At 37.1% G+C, this 19,852-nt stretch overlaps 1 protein-coding gene across 3 annotated transcripts in view; it reads right to left on the reverse strand.

The window, feature by feature from the left end:
* LOC144960133 (17-beta-hydroxysteroid dehydrogenase type 6-like) overlaps positions 1-18,361 on the reverse strand; it is a 40,070-nt gene extending 21,709 nt beyond the window's left edge. Inside the window, exons 1-7 of one of the 3 annotated variants that reach the window (XR_013642759.1) lie at positions 18,142-18,361; positions 12,082-12,279; positions 10,876-10,955; positions 8,268-8,517; positions 6,503-6,595; positions 4,868-5,978; positions 3,441-4,524 (exon numbers count right to left, since the gene is read on the reverse strand). Coding sequence is in view for 1 of the 3 variants with exons in the window: in XM_078893111.1 (XP_078749237.1) it covers positions 5,758-5,978; positions 6,503-6,595; positions 8,268-8,517; positions 10,876-10,955; positions 12,082-12,279; positions 18,142-18,277 (978 nt within the window). In the remaining 2 variants the exon portion in view is untranslated. Of the gene's footprint in view, positions 1-3,440; positions 5,979-6,502; positions 6,596-8,267; positions 8,518-10,875; positions 10,956-12,081; positions 12,280-18,141 lie in introns of those variants that run through there. The other 2 variants (XR_013642760.1, XM_078893111.1) reach the window with 2 other exon arrangements.
* Positions 18,362-19,852: the final 1,491 nt, after the last annotated feature.

Here is a 19,852-nt window from a genome sequence, read left to right on the forward strand (position 1 = left end):
TAGTGCTATAGTATTTTTCAATAACACCTTCTCTCTCTCCCCCCTCGTCCTGTATTCTTGATATAATTTATTATAGTTTTGATCTCATTACTTCAGCTCATTGTCGTCCTCTCTCTCTCCCCTTGCACGCACACACACACACACACACACACACACTCACACATTTTTACCTATAGATGGTTCGAAGATGAAGTCATTCAGGTCTTTGTTATTGTTTTTTGCCATCCGCGTTTATGAGTAATGCTCACTGAACTGTATTAACCCGACTATAAACGTTCATGGATACACAGTTGTGTGTTGGTCCGTTATACTTCCGGATGGCAATGTTATGAGCCTCTCAGCCAAGCGCATACTATCTATAGATAGTATGCGCTTGGCTAAGAAGCTCATAACATTGCCATCCGGAAGTATAATGGACCAACACACAAAACTGTGTGTTTCCATGAGCGTTCATAGTCGGGTTAATACAGTTCAGTGAGCATTACTTACAAACGCGGATGGCAAAAAACAATAACAAAGACCTTAGTGACGTCATCTTCGAACTATCTATACTATCGAACGATTGAAAAATATGCAAAGTGTCTTCAATTGTCGCGCTGCCGTTTTCCTTCATCAGTGTGTCAACATATTGTGATGAATACAAACTGGGACTGATTTATTTGTTTGCTATATTGATGTGTTATACTACTAGTACTAGACTACACCATTTTCATTATGACACGAGCCTTGCTGCAGGCAGACAGACAGTCAGTATCACAAATCACACCACGATCAGTTTGAAAGTGTGTGTGTGTGTGTGTGTGTGAGTGAAAGATATAATAAATATGTATTCTATATATATATATATATATATATATATATATATATATATATATATATATATATATTTGTGTGTGTGTGAAAGATATTATATATATATATATATATATATATATATATATATATATATATATTATATATATATATATATATAATAAAAATTGTCACATTATATGGCCGAGACGTTCGTTTCTGTGGGTTTATTCCACGTCCTCAGTCGGCGCAATATATATATATATATATATATATATATATATATATATATATATATATAGAGAGAGAGAGAGAGAGAGAGAGAGAGAGAGAGATGGTGATTTAGACCATAATTTAAGTTATTTCTCTTGAATTTCGGCATTTTAAAAAATGCATCATGTTTTCAGGTTTTGCATTGCAAGTCCCTTATCATTGTATCAAAATATTATGAGAAATGCTCACTAGCTGGGCATGACCTATTTGTGTGTTTGACATGTACTAAGGGTATCTCATGCCTTTTCATACAGGAAGTAAATTTCAAGGGGATGAAACGGGGTAAATGACAGGAAATGTTATGATTGGTTAATGCTTTGTAATAGAGGAACCATCAATAGGATTCAATAGTCGTAACGTCATTTCCTTCTTAATGACGCATGGTAACTTAGCAACACTGGCTCTAAACTATCAGAACAATGGCGGACGCCCGTATGAAACATTTCTCCGGCGAGCATAAAAGCGTATCCAGAGGAAAAAAAAACCCATAAATTTGATCATGTTTTGACTTTTACACATTCTGGTCTCAAGACATATGAAAAGTTCTAGCAAGCTTGAAGAATAAAAAGTAATGATTTTCTTTGTTTAGAACCAAGATGGCCGCCGTTGCCGGGCGGCGTGACATCAGACTATTGAATCCAATTGGTGGTTACTAATCCTCCATCATAATATTTCCGGCATTTACCACGTTTAGTCCCCTCGACTTTTTATTTATTCTGACATAGCGGTATTTTGCACCAAAAAATCCTGAATTTTGCAAGCCAATTACAGCAAAATTTGCAAAAAAAATTGCTATTAATTTTCTTAAAAACCCATATTTAGTAAATGAAAGAGAAAGGTATTTCTTTGTTTTTAAGGGTTTCACATGAGCGCTTGCAACATCGCCAATAAAAAGGAATAAAATGGCTTCGTAAAAAAGAAACTACTCTTTATCTTTCACGTTCAACACGAGCTATCAAATTAAAATTTAAAAAAAATTGTCTTTATTGTTTTCGCCTTCTAAATAATTTTTTATTGTTTGTTCTTGTTTATTTTTTTTATCTTTTTTTGTTTGTTTTTTTGTTGCAAAATCTCGAAATTTGCCCCCAAAACGCAGAATTTGCAAAAGATTGAAGATTTTAGAGCAGCAATGCAAATCAGTGATTCTTTGCAATTGTTTTGCGGCCGCAAGCAAAGCAAAAAAACTGCCATGCCCGTTTATTTCCTGTAGGAAATGGCCTGAAATACCGTCTAAGTAGTACATGTTAAATACACACATAGGTCAGGCCCAGTTAGTGATCATTTTTCACAATATTTGACATACTGATAAAGGAATCGTATCGGAAAACCTGATAACAAATTGCATTTTTTCACTCATCGGTGTTAAAATAGGATCTGTGGGTTGTTTACTCCGGGTGATAGGTAAGCACTCCAGGACCCGTTTTCATGAATGAGGACTAGATTTAATAATTAACTAGTCTAGTAAATGACTAGCTAGTCTTAAGCCCAAGCAAAGCCAGTGACTAAAAAAATTGGATTTCATGAACGCTTTCTAGTCTCGGACCAGCTAGTCTCTTGCCAAGAAGTGGGAGTGGTGTTTTATGATTAAAAATTGTTGCAATGATAAACTTTTATCCAGCCTCTTATGTTCAATAATATCTGAACCTTCAGATTTCTCTTTTTTAAGGACGGTGACACTGATTCGGTTATTTTGTGCGGGTAACATCATCTCTCTAGTACACGAAGGTAGGTAAGATACACCCGCCGTCATACAGAAGGAATGGGTTGGTGAGAGGGATGAATGCAAGGAGTGTGTGTGTGTATGAATGAATGTATGTATGTGTATTTGTAGGTAGTTTGATCATAAATAGTGAGAAAGGCTCCAAAGGCAATACGCCTCACATTAGACAAACGGAAGTGAACAACAGTTTAGAGTAACACCTTCCATAGGAAACAAGTCAGAGTTGGAACTGTAATGAAAAACTGTGCAAATGCCTCGTTTTGTAATTTGTAGCATTCCCAGTAAAATTTTTTTTTTTTTTTTGTGAGCTGTCAAGATGGACGAGTACAGAGAGAAAATTATTGAATTTGCGAGAAACACTAAACTATAGTTGTTTAATTTAGTTTGTTTTGTGTAAGATATGATGTGTGCTTTATGTTAATTGTCTGGTGTCGGTTTTGGAGGGTCGGCATTAGTGACTGTTCACATAATATGTCCTCAAACATTTGTCCCTAATAATAAGGATAATAGTGATAATAATAATAATAATGATATTAATAATAATAATAATAATAATAATAATAATAATAATAATAATAATAATAATAATAATAATAATAATAATGATATTAATTTAAATTAAAAATAATAATATAAATGTTACTGTCCACAAATGGAAATTTCAATGGTTTATATTGCTTTAAAAAATATAAGCATATAAAAGTGTGAATCTTACAATAACATAATCATCATAACAAAGTTACTCATTCACAATAAACACAGACATCCTTTCTATAGATAAATACAACAGTGAACATGTTTTAAATGAATTGAAATTAACGCTGATTACAAATCGATACAGTATACTCGCTCTGTTCCCTCTCTCATCTTCAAAGCCTTGTATTTGGACATGTTCCCTCTTATCACACATCCCCCCCCCCCTCTCTCTCTCTCTCTCTCTCTCTGTGTCTGTCTCTCTCTCTCTCTCTCTGTGTGTGTCTGTCTGTCTCTCTCTCTCTCTTTCTGTCTCTCCCTCTCTCTCTCTCTAGCACACACACACACACACACACACACACACACACACACACACACACACACACACACACACACACACACACTAATGATTTAGTCACCAGCATAACAAAATATCACATTTAAATTGGTAAATAATAAACAGAATATTCATACAAAATTGTAAGTTATTCATGTCAACAGGTAGAAAGATGCTGGACGTGGAAGGGAAAAATTCAATACAGACAGATTCACACCGTCTTTGGAGAAGAAAAACGTAATATAAAAATAACATGGACTCTTGTATCACATAAGTACTGTGACACAGAGAAAAAAACGAGAAAAAAAAAAAAACGAAAAAAAACCCCTAACAAACCACCCCCCCCCCTTAAAAAAACCCCCAAAAAACATTACAAAAACAACAAAAAACAACCAAATAAACCCCTCAAAAAACAAAAAAAAAAAACCCAGATTATCAGGCTTTGATCTCAGATTTCTGGATTAGACGTAGAAGTTAAGCAAGTCATTAATGTATCCAGGGCTATGTGATCTAGTGTTATGACACTCACTTTCGGATCGGAAGGTCCTGGGCTCGAGCCTCACTCAGCGCACAGCTGAGTCCTTGGAAAAGGCTCTTTACTCACATTCTCTCACTGTACTCCGGTATAAAATGAGTAGCTGGCAGTAAACAGCGTTGTCTCTGAAAAAATTGCAATATCGCAATATATCGTTCTATATGTTACGTGTTGCTGTTGGTCAGGGACCCCTTGTAAAGCGCTTTGAGCACGTTTAGTGGATATTGCTCTATATAAATGCTCTATTTTTTTCTTCTAATTTATCCAAGACAATCAGAGTACAGTGATTTTAAAACAAAAGTACAGATCTTATATTCTATACATGTCTCAACGGGAAATGGAATTCTTGTAGCAAACCTAAGCCATTCAATATAAACTTGAGTTTAATTATTTAGCACAATATCCACTTAAATGTGCTCAATGCGCTTTATAAAGGGTCTCTGACCAACAGCAACATGTAGAACGAGACATGACGCCTGTTAGGTGATATTACAATTTTTTTCCCCACAGAGACAACGCTGTTGGTGGCCAGGTACTCATTATACACATGAGCACAGTGAGAGAATTGGAGTAAAGAGCCTTTTACAAGGACTCAACTATGCCCCCAGTGTGAGTTTGAACCCAAGAGCTTCCGATCCTAAAGCGAGTTGTACTACAAGACCACATCGCCGCAAAGAAATGAATATCATCCCTATAACTACAACTACAAGTAAATCTCAGCTCAATAGGTATGAGAATGGGGGTGACTCATGAAGACCCTCTAGGTAGGGTGTAACTCACGTAGACCCTCTGGGTAGGGGGTAACTCACGAAGACCCTCTGGGTAGGGGGTAACTCACGAAGACCCTCTGGGTAGGGGGTAACTCACGAAGACCCTCTGGGTAGGGGGTTACTCACAAAGTCCATCTAGGTAGGGGGTAACTCACGAGGACCCTCTGGGTAGGGTGTGTTATGATATATGTGTGTGAGTAATTGGATAGTAAATATACAGGGGACCACTTAAATGTAAAGATTACCTAGATATTAATATTGTACGGAATCACTTCAATATAAAAGCGAAAGTAGAATCTTTGTTATTAGTTAATTGTTTACTTCCTCTTTTGTAAAAAACCGTTAGTTGAATAAAGTTGTTGATATCACCCCAAAGTGTTATCAAGTTAATCCGAATATTTATATCGCATCAAACATCACAACAGGGTGTAACTCGTGTAGACCCTCTGGGTAGGGGGGGACCTTACGAAGCCCCTCTGGGTAGGGGGTAACTCACGAAGACCCTCTGGGTAGGGGGTAACTCACGAAGACCCTCTGGGTAGGGGGTGACTCACGAAGACCCTCTGGGTAGGGGGTGACTCACGAAGACCCTCTGGGTAGGGGGTAACTCACGAAGACCCTCTGGGTAGGGGGTAACTCACGAAGACCCTCTGGGTAGGGGGTAACACATTCCAAGGATGAAATCAGTCAGACTCGTTGGAAGTGACCAGAGAGGTCGAAATATAAGATGAGCATTCCAGCCTACCACATAACGTGTCTTGGGATGGCGTGCTGTGGCGGCGTGTAGGTAGGCATCCACCACCTGATGGAGTCTGGAACAGCCAAGGATGTACGTGGCCAGGTTGGTCATGAAGGAGACTGCGTAGAATGGGAGGAGGGTAGGGGGTGGATGGAATGGGGAGTGGGGATGGATTTGAATTTAAATCGTTCATTGGTTGGGGACAAATGGTTTAACTGTTGCCTTTACCTTGAATTTAAACAATCAATACATTCATCTTTTAAAAAATCAATTCACCAATTCTGACCAAGATCAGAAGATTTCAAAAAGCCGGTTTTCTGGCTTTAGCCAAAAATTGGGAAACTCTGACCACTAAAAAATTAAATAATTTATCTTTCATTTGATACATTATTCATGCCTATAGAAAGTTCGAAGATGACGTCACTCAGGTCTTTGTTATTGTTTTTTGCCATCCGCGTTTATGAGTAATGCTCACTGAACTGTATTGACCCGACTATAAACGTTCATGGATACACACAGTTTTGTGTGTTGGTCCGTTATACTTCCGGATGGCAATGTTGTGAGCTTCTCAGACAAGCGCATACTATCCATACGACAGATAGCAACCAAGTGATAAGGGTTTAGTTTTGGATGAATCTCTTACGTTTTTGTTTCATGTCCACTCCGTAGAAATCCTTCACGTTATCAGGGAGTGCATCAAAACTTTTCTCCATTGAGGAATTTGTAAGGTCTGCGTCTGAAAAGTATTGATAACAATATATACATGTTTTAAAACTTGCATTGGTTTTTAACACTGATGTATTGATGGAAACCAACACAAGTTAAAAAATTCTTTAATTTTACCTCCCATTTCAAAATACCAATCTTTGGCATAATATCAAAAATTATTTAATGGTTTTATTGGACCTTAAATACCAGAATATGTCATAAAGACACAATGATAATATCAATACTGGTGGTAATAATAATAATAATAATAATAATAATAATAATAATAATAATAATAATAATAATAATAATAATAATAATAATAATAATAATAATAATAATAAAGATGAGGATGATGATGTTGATAATGATACGATAATAATAATAATAATAATAATAATAATATAATAATAATAATAATAATAATAATAATAATAATAATAATGATGATGATGATAATGATATGATTAATAATAATAATAATAATAATAATGAAGATGATGATAATGATATGATAATAATAATAATAATAATAATAATAATAATAATAATAATAATACTTGCTATAATAATTTGTGTACAAGCACTACCAATTATTTGTAAACTAAATTAAATACAGTGCACTCTGTATATGTCAACGTTGCTTAAGTCGATTTTTTTTCTTGGTCCCTCCCCCTTCTTACTATTTAACATAAGTATAAAAAAACAACAGTCCACATAAGCCGATGTCGCTTAAGTCGATGTTCTTATCACTATGACCACAATAAAATCACAAATAAACGAGTATTTCTATTTTTGACAGCCCTATCGTTGAAAAGAAAGATCGAGCCGATTCAGTTGAAAAGTCTGGCAAATGACAGAAAATCATCGCAGAGGAATCTGGCAGACCAGCCAATTCAATCTCGATGATTTACAAGAAGTGTGACCAGAGGAATATTTCTCATTTCTTCGTGAGGAAGTGATATCATCCTTTTGTAACGTGTTTTTCAGGGCCATCCATTAAAAACGACCCTTTTCAGGGCCATCTATTTGTTACGGCCCTTTTCAGGGCCATACTTATTCTTGATTGGCATGCTTTGTTCACACATATTTTTGCTCATTTGGTTACACTCCGGTTAAGTTGATTTTCGGTTAAGTCAATTTTATTTTCTGTTCCCCTGGCCATCGTCTTATCCAGAGTCTACTGTACATGTTGTGTTGTGATGATGATGATGATGATGTTGTTGATGACGATGACTACGATGTTACTAGTGTGCATATATCAAATTAAGTCGAGGTAGACTGATTTTTTGGAATGTTTTTTAAATTTTATTTTCTTTCTTGCTTTGTCTGACACCTTTCATACACACTTATCCAGATCTTTATCTTACCTAGTTTGCATATGTGTGAGTGTGTATATGTCAATATATTATGTTATGTATGTTCTCTATAATATTGCATTGTTATGAATGTGTAACCAAATGACAAATAGTCACTATTTTGAGGCCAATAAAGACATATTATTATCATTATTATTATTATTATTATGATGATTATTATTACTATTATTATTATTATTACTATTATTATTATTATTATGATTATGATAATTATCATTATTATTATTATTATGATTATGATTATTATTATTATTATCATTATTATTATTACTATTATTATTGTTACCTGTCAAGTTTCTAAAACCACTGTTTTAATCTTACCGGTGATATTGGTGGCGTAACCACCCGGTTCTATAGTGTGAACAGTGACACCGTGTAAACGCATCTGTTGCCTAAGTGAATCTGTGTACCCTTCTAGGCAGAACTTGGACACACTGTATGGACCAGTAGAAAAGGCAAGTCTTCCAACAACACTACACGTGTTGACTATCCGGCCTTTCGACAAGCGGACAAGTGGTAAAAAGGTGTTGGTCACTCGTATTGTACCTAACAGGTTGACATCCATTGCTTTCTAAAGAGAATTAGAGGGAAAAAAGGGTCATCTTTAAAATAAAAGATTGTAGATTATAAAGAGAGAAAAATATAAATAGGCAGGGTCATCCTTTAAAAAAATATAAAAATTCGATAAAGAGGTAAATAAATAGTTGAGATGATCCTTTAAAAAATAAAACAAAATAAACATAATAAAGTCTAAAGAAAGAAAAAATAAATATGTGATGTGATCCTTAAAAAAAACACATTAAAAATTCTCTAGAGGAGAAAACAATAATGGTGAGATGATTCTTTAAACACAAAACATTATGTCATGAATGAATCAAATTGACGTCACTCTGCTCTTTCTTATTGTAGGGTGATTTATTTTTTCACACTAAAGAAGGCAATCTAACAGATTATAAACATTAAAAGTTAGATATAGATAGTTTTGTGGGGTGGTACGAGTCATGTGATGGGCAGATCAAATGAGTATTTTACCTCAATGTATAGCATTAATAGATCAGTAAACGATTCTTTAAAAGTCATAAGGCCAATGAAGCTGGAATTCTGTTGTATCAAATGGACTTTAAAAAAAAATATTTTAAATGAGCTTTTATATAGCGCAATATCCACTAAAAGTGCTCAAAGCGCTTTACAAGGGGTCCCTGGCCAACAGCAACATGCAACATGTAAGACGGAACATGACGCCCATTAGGCGATATTACAATTTTTTCTTACAGAGATAATGCTGTCAATGGCCAGGTACTCATGTTACACCTGAGTACGGTGAGAGAATGTGAGTAAAGAGCCTATTCCAAGGACTCAACTATGCGCTGAGCGAGGCTCGAACCCAGGACCTTCCGATCCCAAAGCGAGTGTCATACCACTACACCACATAGCCGACTTAAGCAATTGACTGCCATCGATTAACTAAGAAGTTAGTTTTATCTACCAGCCCCAAGAGACCCATCTGATCAATTAGATACTGCTGCAACCTGCACAAGCAGTAAACGAAAAACGTGTGTATTTTTCATAGAATATCCAAATATGAGGGAACCTCCCCCCCCATGTATACACCTTAATGCATGATTTTCATCCAAATTTATATAAACTGTCAATTTAAAACACTTAAGAATTGGTTCAATTGAAATAATGTTTATTTCTTACAAAGTTGACAATATTTTCACATTTTTCTCTCTCTAAAATTTGGTTTCAATATCAGAATCCGGATGAAAGACTCCAAATTATTAAATTTTCTCTGGCACCAAAATTGGTCAAATTTGGAGTCATTCCTCTGGATTCCGATATTGAAACCGATTTTTAGTGGTAGATCACTTGCTCTATAGGACAGGGAGGGGAATGGGGAAGGGAGGGGGGGGGGGGGGGCAGAGTTTAAAAAAATAAATCTTGAATGCATCCGAGATTGGTACAAGTACAAGGCCGATCTAGAAAATAAAAACAAAACAAATCGAACGTTTACACTGCACATTATCCACTGAATTTGCTCAGAGCACTTTACAAGTGGTCCCAAAACTACAGCAATACTTGACATGTAGAACAAGACATGATATCTGTTAGATGATATTTCCACCAAAAGCTGGACTCAAACCACGTACTAACAATTCTGAAAGGCATGTGTTGTACCACAAGTCCACAAAGCTGCTCATGATTTCTATCTAGAAATGTTTTCTTTCAATGTGAGTGAGCGTTGACTTGTTTGTATATTATGTGTTGTTTCTTTGAATATGGTTTGTATATTTTACCAGGAACCCATTTATGTACTTAAATTATTGTGATTGATTGGTGATTTATTGGTAGGTATATGTTGGTTCTTATAATATGGATGAATTATATTCTTGCCTGGTACCTATTCACACTTAAATCGTGATTGATTGTTACTATTTTTGTATTTATTTATTTATATTATTTATCTATTCATTATCTATTTTATTTTATTTATATTATTTATCTATTCATTATTTATTTTATTTTATTTATATTATTTACCTATTCATAATTTATTTTATTTTATTTATATTATTTATCTATTCATTATTTATTTTATTTTATTTATATTATTTATCTATTCATTATTTATTTTATTTTATTTATATTATTTATCTATTCATTATTTATTTTATTTTATTTATATTATTTATCTATTCATTATTTATATATTTTATTTATATTATTTATCTATTCATTATTTATTTTATTTTATTTATATTATTTATCTATTCATTATTTATATTATTTTATTTAGATTATTTATCTATTTTCTTTTTTCTTTCCTTTGGTTGATTATTGATTTTAACTGATTTGATTTGTTAATTGGAAATTATTCTATGTTAATGTATAATGTACATAACCTTTGAACTTTGGTAAAGACTCTTACCTGAAATTCCTCTTTGCCAAGCCACTCGCACAATCCCACAGGACCGACTATTCCTGCATTGTTGATCAGAGCCCACAAACCTGTAATAGGTTATGACATGAAAAGAAAAAAAAATATAAGCTTTTAGACAGCGCAATTTCCACTAAAATATTTGTGGTATCGATATAATTATTTATTGATGTACAATACCCATTCTCGGGTACTACCCATCCTCGGGTACTTACTCACTTCTGCCCAGCATCTAAATAAAAGGTTACTTCCTGTTAACCATTAAATACAAAGATGATGTCTTGATTCTTTTATTTCTTAATTATAATACATCTAAGCTCAGATGTGAAAAACGTAAGCTTTTGGACGCGCAATTTCCACTAAAATATTAAAAGCCAGATGTTATAAAGTTAATCTGATAAAAAATCTGACATCTTCATATTTTCACTCTATAAAAACAAACTAGAGCTTTTATATAGCGCAATATCCACTAAGTGTGCTCATAAGTGCTTTACAAAGGGTCCCTGATCAACAGCAACAAGTAACATGTAGAACAAGACATGATGCCTGTTAGGCGATATTACAATTTTTTTCAACAGAGACAACACTGTTGACAGCCAGGTACTTATATTACACCCAAGTACGGTGAGAGAATGTGAGTAAAGAGTATTTTCCAAGGACTCAACTATGCGCCGAGCAGGGCTCAAACCCAGGACCTTCCGATCCGAAAGCGAGTGTCATACCACAAGACCACATAGCTGCACTATAATATAACATAAACTCAACACAATTTTAACAGTTTTTGGCTATAAATTCAATTTTTGAGAACTTTAATCACCTTGACAGTTTACTGTTTTGTGCCATTAATTAAAAGTCTTGTTCTAACAAAAAAAATGACACCTTCCGTCATGGCATCATTAGATATTGCCGCCGTGGCATTCCATGAAGGAATATAGATAATCCATCAAACAAGATGTCTGATGTCAACTGGAATCACCCATGATGTCCAAAATGAGTAAATTATGGGTTAATAATCTTGCCTAAGGAAAAAAATTAAAGTGCCTGAAGTGAGGGCCAGGAATTTCCAGGCCACAGTGTTAAATGCCTTAACCACTTGGCCACTTCCCTCACCTGTTCTTACAAAGAAATTGTAAAATTAAAAGTGACTAATTAGGAAACAACGGATAAGTGAAAAAATTTCTAAGGTTTAAAAATTACCCTTGTTGCCCGGTAATTTATTCTTCACAATGCCAAAAGCCTTTTCAACACTCGCCATGTCAGTGACATCCAAATGTAGAGGAATGAGATTCTCACTGCATTGCAATCTCAGTTCCCGCATCTTATCAAAGGTAAGACATGCAGCAAACACACGAAAGCCTGAGGTGTCAAATTTCCTGGCTGCTTTGTTGCCAAATCCTGTGAAAATGCAAGACTTTCTGAAAATGCAAGACTATCTGAAAATCAGTGCTGATGTTGACAAAAAGTGAAAAAAGAGGAAATTTTTTAACAATTGCCTTTCAGACCTAATTGTAAAGCATCAACCCCCCACTATCAGAGCAAATATGATAAATTATCCTCTCATCATGTTTTTTTTTTTGCGGCTGCAAAATTCACATCTTTCCGCAATTTACCGCAAATTTTACAATTTTTCTTGAAAAATCTCTATTTTTAACTATATTTGAACCTCAGTGGTAAAATTTGTCATTTCAAATGGCAATTTTCCACGATGATGCGACTGTAATGAAATTTTGATGATTCTTTTAGCAGGTTTCAGTACTCTTGTTTTGATATAAGATTGATGTTTTTAACCATTTTTCTTTCTGATATGCATCTGAGTGACTTTTTGTTTGCATCTTTAGATCAATTTAATATTCAATTTTGGTCTCCAAAAATAAATAAAGTTGTCTGAATCTGAATATGAATAGTTAACTAAATTTGCAAAATTTGGCCATTTTTATAGCAAAATATGGCAAAACTTTCTGGGTTTTTTTTTTTGGTTGAAAAATTTGTTATCGTGAAGGGCTCAACTATTACACCTGGGTGGACAGACAAAAATTACAGTGAATGACATAATCAGTGAAAATCGGTGAAAAGGAGATATTGCCAAGTTTAGTTAGAAGTAGAAGGTCAATTTTTATTAAAAAATGAGTTCTTGCCATAAATTATTAAATAAACCCTTTTTGTACATCTTCGGGAAATATCAAAGCTCAATGTCATTTCTAAATATTTTTTATGGCTAGTCAAGTTGAAAAAGTATGAAATTTGAGAAAAGTTGCTGATTAAAAAACTGGATACATTTCCCATACACATCTGAATCTGACCATAACTTCATGAAAAATCACCCGATTTACTTCAATAAAGATTAAAATGCTCTGGTGAGCATATTCTTTCAGAAAAAGAAAAAAAATATACAAACCCAAAATTTCCGCCCAATCAATATACTGGCACAGAGAGAGTTGATGAGTAATGAAACAAGGTGCAGTTTTCCACTATAATATCTATCTAACTAGAGAGCCTGCTGCCTTTGGCCTACCAACCTCTGCTGCACGTCCAACTCGCCTTGAGCATGCATTCACGTAAAATATAAAGATTTTTAAAAAAAACCTACCTCTGTTTCAAAAACTAGCATCTTTCACCTTTCTAAGAAACATTTTGATTTTTCAGAACTTTAGTTCGTTAAAAAATACCGGCCAATCTGACCCGTTGAGTCGGCACGGGCCTGGCTAGCAGAGGCAATGTCTGACATCCTTGCAAACGGAAAGCTTCCACAAGTGTGGAAGCATGCGAAGATAGTTGCCATCCTGAAGCCAGGGAAGCCGGCGAAGGAGGCAGACAGTTACAGACCCATATCGCTGCTGAGCTGTCTTTACAAACTGTTGGAGCGTGTTCTATTAAACCGATGGGGGCCGGTCCTAGACGCTGCCCTGCCACCTGAGCAGGCAGGCTTCAGGGAAGGGAGGTGCACCACGGAGCAGGTCATTGCCCTTACAGAGCATATTGAGCACGGGTTCGAGAGAAAACAGCAAACAGGTGCTGTGTTTATAGACCTATCAGCGGCGTACGATACGGTCTGGTGCGATGGGTTAATGCTCAAACTTGCAAAAATCATAAGGTGCAAAAAGACCTTGAAGTTGTTCTCTTCGATCTTAGGGGAAAGGCAATTCCACGTCGCGCTGGGAGACGCCACGAGCAAAGTTAGGAAATTGAAGAATGGGGTCCCTCAGGGGTCGGTACTTGCGCCAATGTTGTTTAACGTTTACATTAGCGATATGCCGAACACTTCCTCCCCGAGGCTGGGATACGCAGACGACTGGGCACTCGTTACTCAGAGTAAAGTGTGGACCCGTCTCGAGAGCGTACTCAGCGAGGACGTCACCAGACTCAAATCCTACTTTGACAAGTGGTACCTGAAGATGAACACTTCAAAAACCGTGGCCACTGCATTTCACTTATGCAGTGGTTGGCACACCCGTAAACTGAATGTCCTAGTCGGGGACCAGCCACTCCCATATGAGCCGCGTCCAAAATACCTAGGGGTGACGCTGGATCGCAGCCTTACCTATCGGGTTCATCTCGAAGGGGTTGCCCGGAAGATAGAGAAGCGGAATAGTCTTCTGAGGAAGCTGGCGGGATCGACTTGGGGCGCTAGCCAAGCGCTCCTGAGAACATCCGCCCTGGCACTATGCTATTCCACCGCGGAGTATTGCGCTCCAGTGTGGGGTAGAAGCAGAAACGTTGAGAAGGTGGATGTAAAACTTCGCAAGTCGATGCACATAGTGTCGGGAACGCTAGCAACAACCCCTAGAGAATGGGGCTCGGTGATGGCAGCGATCCAGCCCCCCGATGTCCGGAGGGAGACCATTACGGGAAACTGGCTGAGTAAGATCAAAGAGAGAGGGAATGGGGATACCCCTCTCATGCGCATAATGAACGGTGCCCCCGTTTCGAGCCGAAATAAGTCCCGGCAACCCTTGTACGCAGAATCCCTGACTACGGACAGAGCTGCACATACGAGATGGAAGTCGGTTTGGACGAATTCAATCCCTCGTGGGGGCGGGGACCTACACTCCTCTAAGCTTGGTGAGAAGTTGCCAGGCTTTGATACCAGTAAGAGGAGACACTGGGTAGCTGCGAATCGGCTTCGGTCGAGGAGCTGCCTAACGGCCGGTGCGTTACATCAGTGGGGTCTAACTTCCTGTCCTTTATGTCCACGCTGTGGGCAAGAACCCGAAACGGCAGAGCATCTAGTCGAAAGGTGTGTTGTGACGATGCTACCAGGCGGGTTCGCGACGGTGCACGAATGCGGACCGGACTTTGCTGATTGGGTCGATCGTCATAACATAATAGTGTGAACCATAAGAAGCTGCTGCCTTTGGCCTACCAACCTCTGCTGCACGTCCAACTCGCCTTGAGCATGCATTCACGTAAAATATAAAGATTTAAAAAAAAAACCTACCTCTGTTTCAAAAACTAGCATCTTTCACCTTTCTAAGAAACATTTTGATTTTTCAGAACTTTAGTTCGTTAAAAAATACCGGCCAATCTGACCCGTTGAGTCGAATGAAAACGAAATTTTGTTGTTTACACGGTTCAAAGGAAATGCCGTAAATAAGCTTTCATGGACTTCCTGTGTTGTTTTTACAGTGTCACGTGACCGTTTTGAGAAATTTGACGTCTGCTACAAATAATTAGACCGGTAGGGGGTAGATATTTTCGTTGGAGCAGAGAAAAAGTGAGTATTATTTCTTGGACTTGTAGAGAGGCCTAGGGTTCACCAGCAGTCAAGTTGATTGAATAAAAGAAAAAAAGGCCTTTTTTATCCGCCGCCACCACCACCATGAGAGTGGAGGGTGAGGGGGGGGGGGGGGGGTGTTGCATGAAGACGAAAGGGAGACGTGGTGACCTTGGGTGACGTAGAGCATCTCAAGGATGCTGGCAGCAGTTGCAGGTGTTCTTAACCCCTTAACGGCGAAGCTAATTTTTGCTTTTAGATAATAGTTTGCTTTTATCTTTATTATTGTTAACGGGGAATACAGCGTTTCCACCAAGAGAGCAGTCAGACTATCGCAACTCGGACTTCAATTGTCTATAATCGTTTTGCCGTTACTTGTCTTTTGATGATAGAAGATTTGGTGTTAGGTCAAAGATCGAATTTCGCCGCTAAAAGGTTGCATTGCTACTGGATTTGCTCCCCCCCCCACCTTTTTTTTTTCTTCTTTTTTTTTCACCTTAGTATTGTTGATTGCTATTTCCTTTTTTATGATTAGCAAGTGCCGTAGGAGTCTCACAGGATGCAGGAGTACTGCAATTAACCCTTTGCCAGTGACACTGATTTTTTTTGTTTTCAAATAATAGTCTTCACTTATATTGTTTTTTAACGCAGAAAAACAAAAACGTTTCCACCATAAGAGCAGTAAGAATATTGATAAAAAGCGCTTTGAGCACGTTGGGTGGATATTGCCCTATATAAAAGCTCATGTTTTTAAATTGTATTTTGTTTTTTGTCTTTTGATGAAAATGGTAAGATTTTATTTTTGGTCCAAGTAAGATTGATATTCGCCTTTAAAAGGTTAAGTTGTTTTGTTTTTTTTTCAAATGCCTAGTGAGAGAGAAAAAACAAAACAATCATACATGTATCTGCAAACAGCAGAACGTTTTCATTTTACAATGAGATGGGAAGGGGAAGGGATAACATTATGACAAAAGAGAGAGAGAGAGAGAGAGAGAGAGAGAGAGAGAGAGGAGAGAGAGAGAGAGAGAGAGAGAGAGAGAGAGAGAGAGAGAGAGAGAGAGAGGGGCGGGGGGGGGGGGGGGGATAGTAAGGGGGAATGGGAAAAGATGAAAGAAACAATGGGTTGCCTGATGATGTAGATCAAAGGAATGTTACAGCGGTGTTCACGGAGCGTACTTCGTGAAACTTTAACCTTTTACAGTGACAGTTTTTTTTCTGCAGATTGCTTATGCAGAATAAATCGTTTCCACCAAGAGAGCAGTAGTAAGAGTATATTTCGACTCGGGCTTCAATTAAACTATAAATCGCAAAGCTTGTCTTTTAATGATAACATTAAGACTAAGATCTGGAGTTTGGGGAGTGTAAGATGGAATCTCGCCAATAATGGTTAAAATTGTTTTGATTTTAAAAAATATAACACACACACACACACACGAGCGCGCGCGGTCACGACAGCGAGGACCATCTATTGCATGTGTTGCAACGGTAAATCAGTTTACGTGTACGTAGATCCTGAGGCGAGATGCCCCGTTACCGTGTACGCACCCCCCCCCCACCCCCCCAAAAAAAAAAGAAAGACACACACACATACACACACACGCACATACACACACACACAAACACACACACACACACACACACGCACGCAGTCTCGCATCCGCTACGAACTAATTTTGCGCACCAATTTTTACTGCACTAATGCACCAAATTGCATTTGGTTTGGCCACTTGGCCTCCTGTAACCAACTTTTTGGCTTCCTCTGACTTTCCCCGTTATATCGTTTTACTCTGGTACCGGTAAAACTTATTTTATTTGGCAATCTAAATATCTAAATGCAACACGTGCTAACGCCACAGATTGCATTTGCTAATGCTTCTATATATACGAATTTTCCTTATCCTATCTAAATTGTTTAACAAATCTAAAGAGTTTTCGCGAGGCTAAGGTGGGTTTGGTGGTATTTGGGCTCCTGCCGAGGAATCTGGCCTCTTGCTATAGCTAGTTTGGTCTCTTACTCAAAAATGATCTGGCAACCCTGCCTGGCTAGGCGGAACCTTGATAACAGAAACGGGACCCACACGATTTCGCGAGGAATTAATCATGAAAACAATTAGGATATAATTTCAACACAACTTTTGAAATTCATCAAGGATTGTCCATTACAGAATGTTTTTTGATAGAAAACAAATGCATCTTCAAATCTAAACTGCTTTTGACGGTAAGCGGTAAGTTTTTATTTATTTTTCTGTCCAAACGAATGATTTGTCCTGGTTATAGAAGCTAAGTATTGGTAACACCGGCTCAGCTCTCTACAACTAATACGCGCTTATGACCCCCCCCCCCCCCCCCCACACACACACACACACATATCAAACAGAATATAGGGAAGAGTTAAAATAGATAACCCTATCACTATCACAATCGTATTTAATTTGAATACACGTCCTCCTCAGCCAAGACAAGACCAACAGTTAGATCTTAGACTTAGAGATAGTTCTAGTTCTAAGAAGTTCTCTAGGAGTTGGAGTGAGGTGAGGAGGAGGCACCTGTGTCGCATCCTGTGACGAGTATCCATTTGTCTGTCAGGCAATCAATTTTGAGACTTCTATAATATTTGATGGATAACAAGAAAAGCGTACAGATAATCGTGAGGATTCCAAGAAATTCAAGAAAACATATCATCGTGGTGAAAATACAGAGAAAAGTTCGAAACAGCTAGAACAAACGCAAGCGAAAGTTACAATTCTTAGAACATTTGGGATGGGCGCTACATGATATAAGTACTCAGTACTTTTAAAACTGTCTCCTTGGTACTTGTAAGTGTACCCGATACCTAGTTTTGCAGTGAGTAGGATACTGAGAAATTATGTTTTGACAAATTTATCTTTTGTTCTATTTTTTTTTATTGTCTGAAACTGATTCTTAAAGATTTAGAAATAAATAATGTGAAATTGAATGTAAGCTTCAATTTAATTACAAAAACAGATCAAATGAACGTTTCGGGTTTCCCCTTTATCAACAAAACAGGATGAATGAAACACTACAGATGAATGAGATAATGTGGTAGTGACGTAGTTAAGATTGTAAGTAAATTGAAGCTTACATTCAATTTCACATTATTATTTATTTCTTCGAGCTTCGAGCAGCAACATTTACATAACAATTTAGAATGGAATTATACTGAAGATTACTCAGAAACAGCGGGACAAAACTAAAGGGTGAACTAGTGTCAAGAAACGGATAGATATTGTTTAATTCCAAACGTTATAGTCTGTATGATATAATTTGTTTGGTTGTCACTGACTTGCCACTCCCCATCCTTCAAGTTTCATTAAAACCAGCATCAATCCTCGTGAATTCATTGCATCAACTTGTTTACGTAGACATTCGTTCTTAACTTCAAAGGATTACGCATTATTTCTACCCAACTATCTTCCAAAACATGGTAACGTTAAATTATTTCAAATGCAAAAGAAAAGAAAACGGAATTTAAAAAACAAATTCTAACAAACGTATAGAGACCTCTTACCTCACCCCATTCTCCTGACCGAGGCGGTCAGACAGCAGATGAATAAATGAGAGATGATTTTGCAGTAATGACCCTCCATTATAGAAAACATCCAGAGAGGCGCGTCTTAAAAGTCAACTTAACCCCTCGGGGTCAAGGCAATAATATACAATATCAATTCAAATTGTTACCCCCCCCCCATCCCCTCCCCGCAACATGGTTGATTCCTGTTGACATCAGACATCTTCGATGAATTATCTATATTCCTTCGTGGAATGCCTAGGCGACGATATCTTATGATATAATTTATCTATTTATTTAAATATGAAAATTGGGGTCAATTTCTAGTTATATTATGGTGGGAAATAGAAACAATTTCTATATTGCAAAATAGTCAAAGTTCATATTTTCTGTCATTTGATTTTATGTTCATTGGGTAAGGTCCGATTCATCCGGATATAATTCGGCTTTCACGTGGCAGCAGCTTCTAATGGTGTTCACACTACTCTGTGTTATGACGATCTATCCGGGACGCAAACTCATTACAGCATTCGTGCACCGTCGCAAACCGTAGCCATCGTTATGTCATAGCCTGACACTGAAACCCAACAGTGATGATACTTTTCCGCGGATCCGCGGAAATCCGCGGTTTTCTTTCCTTTCCTCGGTTTTCCTCCTCAGATCCTCGATCCGCGGATATTTCCTTCATTTCCTCCTTTTACTTTTTTATATAATAAATCTTTAAAAAA

This window comes from Berghia stephanieae, chromosome 14, assembly GCF_034508935.2.
Source record: "Berghia stephanieae isolate SIO BIC M18660-M18661 chromosome 14, UCSD_Bste_1.3, whole genome shotgun sequence".
NCBI classification, from domain to species: Eukaryota; Metazoa; Mollusca; class Gastropoda; order Nudibranchia; family Aeolidiidae; genus Berghia; species Berghia stephanieae.